This window comes from Ambystoma mexicanum, chromosome 4q, assembly GCF_040938575.1.
Source record: "Ambystoma mexicanum isolate Mex_15411 chromosome 4q, UKY_AmexF1_1, whole genome shotgun sequence".
Classification (NCBI taxonomy): Eukaryota; Metazoa; Chordata; class Amphibia; order Caudata; family Ambystomatidae; genus Ambystoma; species Ambystoma mexicanum.
Genome location: NC_090928.1, coordinates 375133755 through 375147944, shown reverse-complemented (window position 1 = coordinate 375147944; position 14190 = coordinate 375133755). Strand labels below are relative to the sequence as shown.

General features: G+C 45.3%; 1 protein-coding gene across 1 annotated transcript in view; it reads left to right on the top strand.

Moving 5' to 3' along the window:
• The first annotated feature begins 464 nt into the window (after positions 1–464).
• PLD5 (phospholipase D family member 5) overlaps positions 465–14190 on the top strand; it is a 1748035-nt gene continuing 1734309 nt past the window's right edge. Inside the window, exon 1 of the mRNA XM_069607944.1 lies at positions 465–1272. Coding sequence (XP_069464045.1) covers positions 1270–1272 — 3 coding nt within the window. The 5' untranslated portion in view covers positions 465–1269. The remainder of the gene's footprint in view (positions 1273–14190) is intronic.

Below are 14190 nucleotides of genomic sequence, written 5' to 3'. Positions count from 1 at the left end.
ATTCTGTAAGGTTAGACATTTTGCATTAAATACAAACAGGTAAGAAAGCAGTGCATGAGTTAGTTACAGTTGTTTTTTTTTTTACTGCCTTTTTTGCCTGTGAGTGCATTCACATGGATACCCGCATACGATATACGATCAATGCATGTTATGCCATGTGTTTATTTCGAATGAGGCTCAAGTATTATTTTCTTGATGTCACTTCCTGTGATTTCATTTCCGAGTGCGGGGCTTGGGGACTGGGCTACTATTTACATAGGCGGGGCAATGCTAGCACACTCATTGCATTCCCTAGAAAATAGACAGCTGACTCAAGGATCTCAAGTTGCACAGGCAGAGCAGTGTGCTGCCCATTCAATGTGCACACGGCTCCCTCCCCTCACGCCCCCACAGCAAAATGTCTCTAACACTTCCCTGGTACATCTATGACAAATCTACACAACAGCTAATTAGTTCTTGGAGATGAACACGTTTTAGTCATCTCCCAGGCAGAAGCAGGCTGTTTTTTTTTCTTCACCCGCTGCGATCACTTTCTTCTCCAACACATAGCTGACAGCAATGAACGCAGGCTTGCTCGTGCATGGCATATTACACTTTCATTTCTAAATTCTTCAGTGCATTCAATGTCCGTGTGTTCGCCTCACTTTCGATAGCTTATGGTGGTAAACGACACGAAGACCTCACCGTATTTCCTGCAAGGGAAACGTGTTTTCTTGACTGGGTAAACATGCTGACACCTTCTGTTAACGCAAGGCACCGTCGGGAGGGGTGTTGCAGTTTTCCCCTCTCACGGCCGCTGCCGTGCCCCGTCTGCGTCTTTCTATAAGCAATCGATGGATTTGAGAATCGTAGCTTAACACTGCTGCATCCAAAAGGCTGGTTCTGATAGAGATGCAACCCGCGGCTACACTGTGAGCCAGCCACAGAGACCATCCACTCCCCTGCCCTGCTCACAGAGCAGGTGAACTGCACAGAGTTGGGGCGTCAGGGAAAGCGCGGGCTGCCTAGGATGAGCGCAGGGTGAGAAGCACAGCGTTATGCCCGGGTTGCTGGCTTCGTGCCCAGGGTGGGAGCCTTCCTGACACCCACCGTCCCTTGTATGGCTGGGTTTGGCCGCTCTCCAGGACACGCAGGCTTGTCATCGTGGAGCTGAAACCTAATCAGTGGCGGCGATACCTTTCCCTCAGCCGCGAGAGTCCCGCGGTCTCATCGCACAGGAACCCTGCCTGCTGCTGAACGCCACAGAAGGGTGACCACACTGGTGCGGCGATGGTAAGCAGATGCCTCGCGTACCCTTCAAGTCGCTTTTATTTATTTGCTTACTTTGAGAGGGTTGCCAGTCTGCTCGCAGTCCGTAGAGACTATGTGTATTTCTCTAGGCATTTGTCATGTAATTCCACTCATCGAGCAAAGGCTGTATTTCGGCTGCGTGCTGCTGGAATAAAGCGACAGAGCAAAGTTAATGACAAACGTGGAGGCACTTTGAAATCTCTGTGCCGTTTAAACAAAGCAGATGGGGCTGAGAGGGGCAGCTCTGACTGGAATGCGCGGCTGCGTGTTTCTGCTGCTGCTGCTGACTGAGTGAGATATGCAGGGGCAGCTGAATGAGCCTCTTTCTGCGCCACGAGATAGTGTTATACTGAGGCCGTGATGACTGAACGCTCACCACCGCAGAGAGAAAGTATGAGGTGCGAGAATGCTCGCTATTGCATCCTGTCCATCCTGCTGTTTTCTACACAGTCCATGGTGTCTGCCGTGAGAAGCACTGTGCTTGTTTACTGTACAGTATGTGACATGTGCAAGTGTCAATCTGATCAGGAATTGGCAAAGCCACTAGTTTTGACTTGTGCTTAGGCATGGGACAGTCATTCGCCAGGTATGGCTATAATGGCACAACCTGGCCTTAAGGCGCTGTTACAGGAATTGTTTGTTAGTTGCATAATTGTTTTATTGTCGTAGTTGCGTATTTATAACACGCTTAAATACCCATCGGTGAACCTATGTTGCTTCGTGTCATCTTGCTTCCAAGACGAACAAGTTGCCTCTGAGCTATCCTCTCGGGATACCGTGCTGTCAGTGCTTGGCAAGTGACTAATTCCTATACACAAGCCAAAACTATTGACTTTGCCAGTGCTTCTTTTTCATAGGACGTCAGTGCAAAGAACAGATACAGGGGCACACATATTGCTAATAAATTAAGAAGTTGAAGGCACACTTGGTTAAGATATTTTTATTACACCAGGAGGAGATTTAAAGCATTAAATATGCCATGCCATGCCATTGCTACTCGGCAGATTACTAAAAAATAACACTGGCAGGCCACATTCAGCGCAAAGTTTAATGTTACTGCATAATAACGCTAGTTCAAGGAGGTCCCGGGATGGTGTGTTTTGGGCGGGGTGGGGCAGTCCGTGTATGACCATATAGATAAACATGTCCATGGAAAGTCAATTGGTGAGTAAATAACCAAACAACTATGACAGGCTGGGTGTCCCTCCTCACGTCTCATCTCTCTTATAGCTGTACTCCAATGCAATAGTGTGGGCTCATAGACGGTGCTTCAAAGCTACTTAATAGCCAAAACTAAAAATGAGGCCATTGTTTGGAAAACGTCTAGCCATTGTTTTGGAGATACAGCCAGGGCCCTGGTGGGGCCCCCCCACCGATCCCACCAAGCCACAGCGGGTGCATCTCCTGCCACAGCCGTGACGGGAGATGATCCCACCGGCCGCCCATGAATAAGTCAGGCACAGCAGAGTCAGGCAACAGGCAAAAGCTGTGATGGACAGACTTGCCAGCAGGTCGCAGCATCACGCAAACTGCTTGAGCGATGCTTTGACTGGCTGACACTTCTGACAGTCACAGCTGCCTGCTGCTGGAAGAGCATCACTCTTATAAACTGTAACTTTCTCTGGCGACCCCTCGCAGCGGTCACCAGAGAAAGTTACAGTCCCAGTCCCATTTTAGGATTACTTACCTTTAGCACTGGATTCTGTGCACATGCTGCGACCGGCGACAACCACCATCTGACAACGCAACCGACGAGAAGGAGAAGATACACATTCACAGTAATTGACTGCTGCCACTGGCTTTGCTGTTCTTTGTTGCAGTTTTAACTGGTCGAGGCAAACTTCGCACTTCAGTGTGTTCGCCTAGGCCAGCTGAAACTGCAATAGACACTTCTGTTGCTTTTGCGTTCTTTATTATTTCTTTGTTCCATTTAATTTCTGCTATCTGTTCACTTGCATGCATTTTCTTTCATTTATTTTCCCTGTTTCAAAATGTCTGGTTTCTGTAGTGTTACCACGCTCCCTAAATATGCAGTGCCTTTCTCGTTGCCATTGTTGAGGTGGAGAGTGAGGGTGAGTTTAACATTTTTCTTAAAAATTGTAAGTGTTTTCAACACAGCACTCCAACTAAGTCAATGCCTAGCGTGAGATGCCCAGCTGGAACCCTTAATTTATATATTTGTTTGTCAAAAGTTATTTTATTTCTGGACGATGTACCCTTATCTACGCCCCTCTCTTTGAATCCCCCCCGGTCTCACTGAACCAAGAAGTAGGTTTGTTTTGCAATGTTAAAAGATTTATTTGATGAATTGAACAATATATATATCACATCACATTTTTATGAATATGAACAATATCTAGACATCACACTTATTAATATTTATACACTGATCAGCAATGGGTGACATCACAACAATCAACAATCTCTTTAATCAATAGGAGTATGGGTGAGAAGAATAATGCAGCAGATAATAACTTTGTGTGGGTTCAATGAAATGCAATATTATGAAATTAATGCAGCACAGAAATAAAACTTGATATGAATTCAATCAAAGACAATGTAATCACACTTTCCCTCTGTTACTAATCAATCCCCTTTAATATGCAATATGAAGAGATGGAATGGGGGCACACAGGTTTCAGGAATATACAATTTGAAATAAATGGTTCGTAGTTTGTTTAAAGCTGAGGATGGTAGCTTCAATTTGACATTTAAATTTCGTTCCTAGCACATACGGTTAAAAAGTTACAGAGGTTTTAGTAAAGGTAGTTTTCTCAGAAAAGAGTCAAGATTTCAAAGGAAAGATGCGCTTTTGAAGATTAGGAACAAAGATTTCTTAGCACTAGAGAGTCCATAGAGCCACAGGCTACACAACACCACAGCCACCGATCCAGGGGCGCCCCCGGATGGTTTTTATCTGCTGAGATGCTTGCCTTTCTCCAGCAAATTTATATTAGTGCAAATATGATTATCACTACAATTATCATAGGATTATGTGGATGAGAGAAGGAGTCAGGATAGACAAAAGAGATTCTACAATGCAGTTCTGGATATGTTGGAATGGGTTGGATAGGATTACTTAAAACTAAGAGATGGCTATGGACAGTTCTATGCTAAATACTCACAACTATGACTTTGGAATGGAATAGGCCCGTCAGGATCTGGTCAAGGGTTTTGGACTGAAATCTGCTAGCCACCGGACAGGATTCAGGCACTTGGTTCTTCTCTCAGCAAGGCACTCTGGTCTGCACGGCTTCCTGGACTGGATCTGACGTGTTGGTTCTGGGTACAGCTCTGCTCTACTGGTTTGGATCTCTGGGTTCTAGCAAGGGTTCTTGGCAAGAATCAGCCAACACAGCACAGCCAGGCTGTTGGATTTGTGATGCCCCTTGGAAGTTTGGGGTTAAAATCCGGTTGCAAGATTTTAAAGGCCAGCTGAGAAGGGTTCAGCTTTTTGGATTGGGCCTTTTGCTTCAGGGTTCTGGAGTCTGGATAGTTCTGGAGTCTGGATAGTTCTGGATCTGGATGCTTCTTCAGAACGCTTCATCAGTAGATCAGTGATGGGTGAATGTATGTGTTCCTCTGTGCCCTCAACAGTTCCTATTTATGTATTTATCAAGGTGGTGCTTAGGGTTATTATACTATGCCCAACCCTCTAAGAAGCCGATAGGTCAGAGAATTTCCTCTCCCCTGATTTGAGAAGCAACATTGTGTCATGATGTGTCATTATGTGTCATGTTTATGGTCCAGGGACTAAACCCTCCCCTTTGTTTCTGTACAGTATATCTTATTTTTCACAAAAAGCATATTTATAATATCACTAATTTACTAATACTGCATATTTACATCCCAAATTAAATAAGACACGCATCCGTCAAAGTCCCATCTTCTGGAGAGCTTCGGTTCACAAATGACAGTTTTTGGCGCTTTTAGTCGGTTACTGAGTGTCAGTTTTTTAGCAATTTTTTCACATACATGCACATACCGTCTGGGCATATTCCTGTAAAGTTTAATATTTTTAACATTATCACAACTGCTACAAAGTCCACATTTTGATAATTCTGTCTTTGAATATCGCACAAGTTCCAGAGTAGTTTCTACTTGTGAGCAACATTTTCATTTTAATAATCTCTAAATTCCATATTTTTACAAGTTCAACACCATCTTCTATAAGTCTTTTTAAAAAAGATATTGACCTTCTTTCTGAATAAACAAAACTGCTTGTCTCTGCCTCCAAGGTCTTGGCTGGGCTAGAGAGCAGTCCCAGGCCTCTCTGACTTTGGTGTCTGGTTTCAGCCTACACCCGAATTAGCATTTCTAAGGTAGCTATTGTACCATATTTGGATGCTGTATTTCCTGATTAGTCCCATTTATTCTTCATCTTATCATTTGAAGTGTTACATCAGCAGTCATTTTGGGTGCATATTATGAATCAGTTCCTTGTCTATCAAATGTATGTAGTGAGTCTTGAGGTCAAAATGTGTCTGTTGCAATGTCATTGTTGTAGTTATAATTTTGATTTTGTTCTCTATATGATTTTGTTGCACATGTAATGTCAACTGTGAAAGATAATTTTAAATGTAAGGGGGAAAAATGCATTGTATTGTTTTGGATGTGTTGTGAAATTTGAAAGGTTGATACTATCAACCATACACATAAAAAAAATAAAAGAAGAACACATTTGCATTTCCTTTGAGTCAAAGGGAGTCTTTTGGCTCCTAGCAGAGCAACAGGCCAAAGTCTCCTCCCTTTTCCTTCCACACCTCACTCCCAGTTCCTTAGCAGAGAGCAGGGGAAAAGATTCCTTTGTTTGGGAGAAGGTGTGGAATGTCTTTGAAGCTCAGTGTAGCTGGCTTTAACTTTTAACACAATGTTTAAAATAGTCTTGTCTTGAAATACAAATTACATTTTTAACAAATATATCCACCAATCTCTTAATTCCAGCCTTTTTAAAATATAGTTTTGAATGGTATCCACCTCTATTGCTTCTGATAGCAAGTCTTTCCTTTTCATACTTTGATCTCAATGTATCAATTCAAATGAAAGGTTAAGTAATCGCCAGCTTCTGACACAGGCGAGTATCGGTACTGCGCCCATTTTTGGCATATTCTTCCAAGCAAGCATTTTTAAATGCAGATTTTCTTCTGATCAAATATGTTTCTGCTGACATTGTGCTTAAGTGAATTCTTTATATACAGTGATGTTTAACACCCAACAAGGAGGTTGGATCTCTTGTGATGTTTTTGGAACCATGATTTTTGCTCTTTCCACAGTCAAGGAAAAACAGATTTTTAAACAGCTGTGTGTTTCTCTTGCAGTGCAGGATTGCTTTTTCAAATAGTTTCATTTTCCTCTGTGGGCAGCCAAAGGATAGGTTTTGGCAGTGGTCTCCTGTGTTGCCACTGACAGCAGCCATTCTGGGGTTTCTGATGCAAGTAGTGTACAGTAATGTTGCAGGGAATGGACTAGTGGGTTAAAACATCCTACAAGCCCCCCTCTTGCGATTTGGTGTTGATCGTCCATCAATGGGAATTCGCAAGACTGGGATGTCAGTTTCATCTCTTTTGGTTCCAAAAATGGCAAAGTTCATCATCTTTTCCTCCATCAGGGGTTTTTTGACCCGTTCTCCTCGCCCAGTCCTAATGTGAGTATTGAGTGATACTCTGGGGTCCTTGGATCTTTGCTCCCGGTCCCTGGGTAGTCCTCCTTGGTTTGATTCTCCATGGTTTCCAATCCTAGGATGAAAAAGCAAAAACATATTTGTATACATTTCCCCACCGCTATTAATGTAGTTGGGCGGACACATACATTTTGATAAATCAGGACACATTTCTTTTTTTGTAAGTTATGGACTGTATATGGAGTATTTATTGTTGGAATTCTAAGGAGCTGGAGTGACCGACCTCTGAGGTTCCAGAAGACTCCTCCAGTTGCTGCAGAGTGTGCCTAGGATGGCAGCACTTTAGTTGGTTAATGTGGACCCACTTATCTTCCCCCTCTGCCAAACTGCCTTTGGGGATGCGGATTTTGTAGGCAACTGGTGAGATTTTGTCTACAATTTCAAAAGGACCCCTCCAGGTAGGCAACACATTGCGCTGTTTGGCCTGGTTCCTTTGGAAATTGTATAAGTAGACCCGGTCTCCTACATTGTATTCTTCTCTGGTAGTCTTTAAGTCATAGTGGGTCTTCATGCTGTCTGCAGATCTCTCTAGATTTCGCTGAGCATAGGCAAAAGCATGTTGAAGGTTTTTTCTCAGATTTTCAACATCCTCATAAATTGTGCAGGCATTGATCAATGTCTGCTCTTGGGTTCTGTAGAGCAGATGCTGGGGAAGCACCATCCTTCGTCCAGTCATCAGCTCAAACGGTGACATTTTAGTTGCAGATGAAGGGGTAGATCTGATGGCCATTAGGACAAGAGGTAATCGAATATCCCAACTTGGCCCAGAATCTGCCACAAACGTTTTTAATGTGCTCACAATTGTTTTGTTGTATCTCTCTATTGCACCACTAGAGGCTAGCTGGTAAGCAATGTGTAGCTTCCTTTTTACCCCAAGTATCTCCCATATCTTTTTCATTACTTCGCTGGTGAAATGGCTACCTCGGTCTGACTCGATCCTTTGGGGTAGTCCAAAATGTGAAAAGATGTGGTTGATCATCAGGGCAGCTGCTGTTTCTGTCTTGCAGTTTGGGGCCGGGAGACATTCCACGCATTTGGTAAACAAGCATATCACGGTCAACATGTACTTATTTCCCCTAGAGGAGCGAATCATGGGCCCGATGAAATCGACTTGTAAATCTGACCAAGGCAGCGTCATCCCCCTCTTTTGGAGAGGTGCACGGTGTGTGAGGGATGTTGGCTGAAATTTGTGCACACACAAGAAACCCCTTCAAGTATTGGTCGAGGTCCTGCCCCATGTGTGGTCAGTAAGCAACCACTCTTAAATTTCAAGTGTTGTGTGAAACCCTCTATGACCGGTTGTGGCCGCATCATGGGCGTGACATAACTTCAGGCTTCGGAATGAGGTAGGGACCACCCACTGATCATGGCCAGCTAGGGATCTCCTGACCAAGAAACCATCTTGGATTCGGAACATTTTTGGACATTTCATCAACTCTCTGAGGTCCTCTTTCCCAATGTAATCGGTATCCGTCAGGGGAAAGTTCTCAGGGTCCTCAATGTGTTGATAAAACTTACCAATTATTGGAATCCCTTTCTGAGCTGTAATCAAATCGGCATCTGGGGTCTCCTGACTCCATTGTGCAGTTGAGAGTTCATTGTGAGCATTTGTCTGGGACCTAGTGATAGCAGTGACCTGGATCTCCCCCAACAGGAACTCAATCTCTAGTAGATCCCCTTGGGTGGCTCTGGTTTTGGCCAGCCTATCAGCTAAGTCATTTCCAGTTTTGTCTGGTCCCTTTACTTTGGAATGACCCTTAATCTTTTTCCAGTAGATGGTCATCCCGTTCAAGGTGACCAGATCATCAATATTTTTAATTAATTTCCCATGTTTCAAGGGTTTATTATTAGCACATAACATGCCTCTGGTTTTCCAGTTAACCAGGTGCTCCACGAACCCGTTCCGTACATAATCCGAATCAGTGATTATGACCAGTTCGTGGAGTTGATGTTGGACAGCAGTGAGGATGGCTTGATGCACAGCCATCAACTCTGCCACTTGACTACATCGAGGACCAATCTTGTACCCAGCAGAGAGTTCTGGGGTCTCATTCATCCATGCATTCCCTACGCCAGCCACAAGTTATTTTTCCCCATTGTTGTCAACATGGTAAGAGCATCCATCCACAGAGACAGTGGGCATTCCCTCACACTTTTCTTCTTCAAAGACTTTGTGTGGGGAATTGAGGTATATCTCCATGTTGTCTTTGATTTTTAGACTTTTGTCCTCGAGACAGTTTTCTTTGGCACAATCATGCAAGTCAGCCAGACCTTGCGTGAGGGGACTCTTCTTGTTTTGGCCATATCTGACCTCCACAGGAAAGCCTTGCATTGGAAGAATCCAGGAAGTAATTTGGGAATTACTTACCTTTCCGGCCCAGATTCTGTCACTTTGGAGATTTTCCAGAGGCTGGTGTGGAGTCTCCACTATGATGTGTTCCCCCTGGTTAAACGGGCGGTAATTCTTCAATGTCCACACCGTTGCTGGGAGTGCCTTCTCACAGTCGTTGAATGTTTCCTCTTTCCTCCACAGAGGATAAAGTTTTACTCGCATAGGAGATTACTTTTTGGCCTTGTCATGCTTTTGGTATAATACTGCAGTTAAGCATGTAATATAGAACCCTGTCTCCAAGAAGAACTCCTTGTTTTTGACAGGGTAAGCTAGGCAAGGCACTTGTGAGAGGCGTCTTTTGAGTTGTCTTACTGCCTCAGGTTGTTCTGGACCCCACTCCCACTTGACCCCCCTTCAAAAGATGAATCCGGGGTCTTGTGATCTCTGCGTAGTCCTCAATGAACTTTCTACTGTAATTAGTCAGTCCAAGGAGGCTCCTTAGTTCCCGCAGTGTTGTGCGGTCTTTCAATTTCTGGAGTGCTTCCACTTTCTTTTCCTGGGGACAGAGACCCTGAGGAGTAATCTCATGCCCCAAGAAATGTACACGGGTTCTACACCACTGCGTCTTTTGAAAGGAAAGTTTTGCTCCGGCGGCCCTCAACTGTGTCAGAACATAATGGATCTCCGCTATGCGTTCCTCCACAATTGAGGTTTTGATGAGAACATCATCTACATAGGGTAGGTTACCCCTTTCACCCAGGTCGGGCATGGCCTTATGTAGAAAAATGTTGAACTCATTGCTGGAGTTGATGTATCCGAAGGGAGTCCGGGCCCATGTGTACTGCTGCTCCCCAAAGGTAAAGGCCAGCTTGTATTGGTCCTCCCGACTGACAGGTACAGTCCAGTATCCATTGGTCAGGTCTATTGCAGTGAATACCTGTGACCCTTGCATCTGGGCCAGCCGTTGGTCAATGTAGGGAAGAGGCCATCGGGAAGTATGGACCCTTTTGTTGAGCTCCCCAAGGTCGGCGCAGAGTCTCCACTGGCCGTTTGGCTTAAATATCCCCAGCACCGGATTATTGAAGGTGCTGTGGACTGGACAAATTATACCACGGGACTCAAGGTTCTTAAGTATTTCAGTAAGGGACACCATTGATGCGAGAGGCAAGCGTTATTGCTTCACAAACACTGGAGTCATGCCAGGGTCCATGGGAATTGTTCTGTGGATGTCAGTGCGACCACAGTCATCTGAGTCCACTGCAAAGAGATCGTGAAAATCCAAGAAAACTTCTTTCAGCTTTTGGTGTTGTGTTGTCATCACTATCACTGTCAAAACAGTCCTTGGGGATTGGTCCTAACAGCTCATTACCTAAATCTATGGAAAAATGTTGGTCATCAACCGCCATACCAATAATGGTGCCTGTGGCTAGAGTGATACTCTTTAAATCGCTGTTATCCAACTCTATTGGAATGGTGTCATGTTCTATATTGACTAGTGGTGTTGGGTTTACCCACAACCCTTGCTGTTGAGGAGAAGCATTTAGATGAATATAGGCATCAGGGTTTTTCAATTTCTGTCCTCTTTTAACTTTCATTTCCAGGGAGAATTGTCAGGTCCTTTCTGGGATAGTGACTTCCTCTCCAATCTGAATTTCAACAACATAAGGCAGCAATTGAGCTGACCTAAATGCTTTCTCTGGGTCATCAAAGCCCATGGGATTATCCTCTAATCGGGACCAAACTTTGAAGTTTATTTGGGCCAAACTAATGGCAAAGCGATTGAGAATGTCACTGCCTAAGTAAAAGGCGGCAGTGATGTCTCGCATGACCCAACAATTATGGACTATTCTCTTGTTGCCTATGGAGATTTTGAGCATACACCTGCTTGGCAGGAGATGTTTGGAATTGGGTTTTTCCAGATCCATTTCCCATTTGTCTATCAGTCTAAATGTGGGAATGGCTGGATCTTTTGGGAGTTGGCGGAACATGGCTTTGCTGATAAAGCTCTTACCGTTGTTAACACACAACCGGGCGAGAACAGAGTCCTTCCCTTCATTTAACTGAACAAGGATGAACAACGGCTCTCTAATTTGCTGAATATCAGCGAGGCTTTGAGCTGATTTTTCATCTTTCTGGACGATATGAGTGGGAATGTCTGATTGTGGATTGGTAAAGAATTTCAGAGTGTTTCCTTCCATTGTGGAATGCCACCTAAGACTTGAAGGAAGGTTGATTTTCAGAATTAGAGAGGACCCACCATCACCAGTTTGTTGTCCTGCTGCTATTACTGCCACGTCTGAAATTTGATTGTTCTGGAAGTAAAATTCTACTTGGTCAGATTTTTGTTCAACCATGTGGCAGGTGCTGTTTAAACTAACATGGTTGACACTCTGTTTTAATTTTATTGGTCGGCCAGTCTGGGTCCAGAGGACCTTGGTTACACAAACTATTAGGGGTGACAACCTTTGCAGGAGGTCATTCCCTAGTAAACAACTATGACCAGGTGCTTCACCTTGTGTCGCCCAATTTTAATGTCCAAATCTGCAGTCCCCCCGACGGGAATTTACTTCCCGTCAAAGTTCTGAAGTTGTCCAGGAAGAAGGGCCAGAGGAATTTGGTAATTCTCCCCCTTCCTGAATTCAGTTTATCAAAGGCCTTTTTGGACAGAAGGGTAGCTTGGGATCCAGTGTCCACCAGTGCCAACATTGTACCCTGCCCCTGTATTTGTACCGGGACATAGAACTTCCCTCCTTCTCTGCAAGGGGGCACAGATAATGTACATTTTTGGACAACTGGTGGGTTAGTTTTCTCATTTTGGACACTGATAGAGAAGAGATTGGGCAGAATTCTGTTCGGAGTCTAGGGAATCTGAAAAGAAAAGGTGGCAACTAGAGATGGGAGAAGTTTTGGATTCCGCTGGTTCTGGTGCTGGGCTGCCTTCCCCTTTTTGGAGGCAGTCACCAAGATGGGTTTGAACCAGGGGATTTTCATGTTGTTGGTGCTGGGGTTGGATGATGGGCGGCGCTAGCTCAGTCCCCACATCTACCCAGCCTGGATTTGAATCCTTTGGGACCTATTTTTCTTTGGGAGGAGTTCCCCCTTCTCTGAAGCAGAGGATCCTTTTCCCAATATCCTCTGAGGATCCCTTTCCTTTAAATTGGAAGATTTGTACCTCCTCCACAAAATGAGTCTGTTTGGGTCCGCTGTTTCTCCTACCCCCCCCCTGCTCCTTGGGTGGCAGACTTTCAGGGGCAGGAGATTTTGGTTCCGGTTCCTGGGTTTCCAGGGTCTTTTTACAAGTGGGGAAGGAAGCTTCCTCCAAGGCTTTACACCCCTCTTCCCCTTGTGCCTCCTCCTTGGGAACTGGTGGGTTCTCGGGGTTCTGCCCCGGTCATTGTTCTGGAGCACCAAGTCCGGAATTTGAGGCATTCTGTGTCGGCATGCTCATCTGAGGGTTCTGTTGAGCCCTCAACATGTGACCCAGATCCTGTGCCATGTTTTGGACCTGTCACTCTAGCTGTGATACCCGCTCAGGCTGATACGGGGTTCTCATTTCTCCCCTGGGCTGATCACGGGAAGGGTAGCTATCCCTTCTCTGATAATACCCGGGTTTGGAAGATTTGGGTACCCCTCCACCCTTGGCCTTCCCTCTCCTGGATTAGGTTGTCTGGGCTCAGGAAAGTGGGGAAAGAAGGATGGATTGTTCTGGGGTTGGAAGTTTTGTGAGTACCTGCGGAAAAAGTTCTGTCCAGGATTTGGGGAATTTCTGCCCTCCTCAGGGAAGTGAGGAGGGAAGTTCCCTGGGTTAGCTGGTGATTGGTTGTATACCCCCCCCCCTTGGACTGGAGGAGTCCACACATAACCCAGGATGGGTTGCGTCCCCTTTTAGCAGGGACTTATATAGTCAGGGGAGTGAGGGATCCCATTTGTGGGACTCCCTCCTTGGCTCCCTGCCTGTGACTGGCCCGAAGGCCTTCTGGGCTTGGGATTGCTCTGATTTTGTGCAGGCGGATTTTTAGGCCCCCCCATCTCCAAATCTAAAATGGGGGCAACCTTCACCTCTTCCACCTTAGCAGCAGCAGGGGTGTTGGTTGGTTTGGGGCTTTTTTGAGTATTCTTGTTTTCTATGGGCTTTTGCACCTCATAGATTCGGGTGGCCTGTTCAATGACCCAGTCTAGTGATCTTTTCTCATGAAAATCTCTCACTAGCTGGGTCATGATGTGCTTTGGTAGAACGTGGAAAAAAGTATTGACAAATTCTTTGCTGTCCGTGCACACCCTTCTGGTAGTCTGAGAAAAGGCACGCTTTAATTCCTTCACAAATTCTTGTGGGGCCTGATCCTCCCTACATTGTAAGTTTTAGGCTGCCTTGCGAGCCTCTTGGGGATTTCTGTGAACAGAAAAATGCTTCAAGATGGCCGCCCTATATGTGGACCATCTAGAATGATTTTGGTCCTCCAGCCCAGCAAAGAAGCTGGAGTATTCTGGTGAGAAGGTCCATTTCACATACTGAATGCAGCTCCTGCTGTCTTTCAAATGGAAATGTTCCATCATCTGCTCAAAGAGCTCTAAGTGCTCCCAAACAGAATATTTGGCGTTCTTATGATAAGTCGTGATGGCGCTCCTTATCGCCTTGATTTGTTTTAAGGGTCCTTAAGCAAGGCCCTTTTTGCCTTATTGGCCTTCTTGGTTCGGGTAACCCTGCTCCAATCCTCCTCTGACTCTGTGGCACTGCTCCCAGAGGTGCTCGTCTGGTCTTCTAGGTTCTCCCTGATTCTGCGAGCCTGGGAATGGCTGGCAGAATGTGGGGACCTAGTCTCCTGTGTCCTGGGGCGCTCAGAGGAGTCTTCTGATTCCTCCTTGCTCCCAGGATTTGAGGGGTACCCCC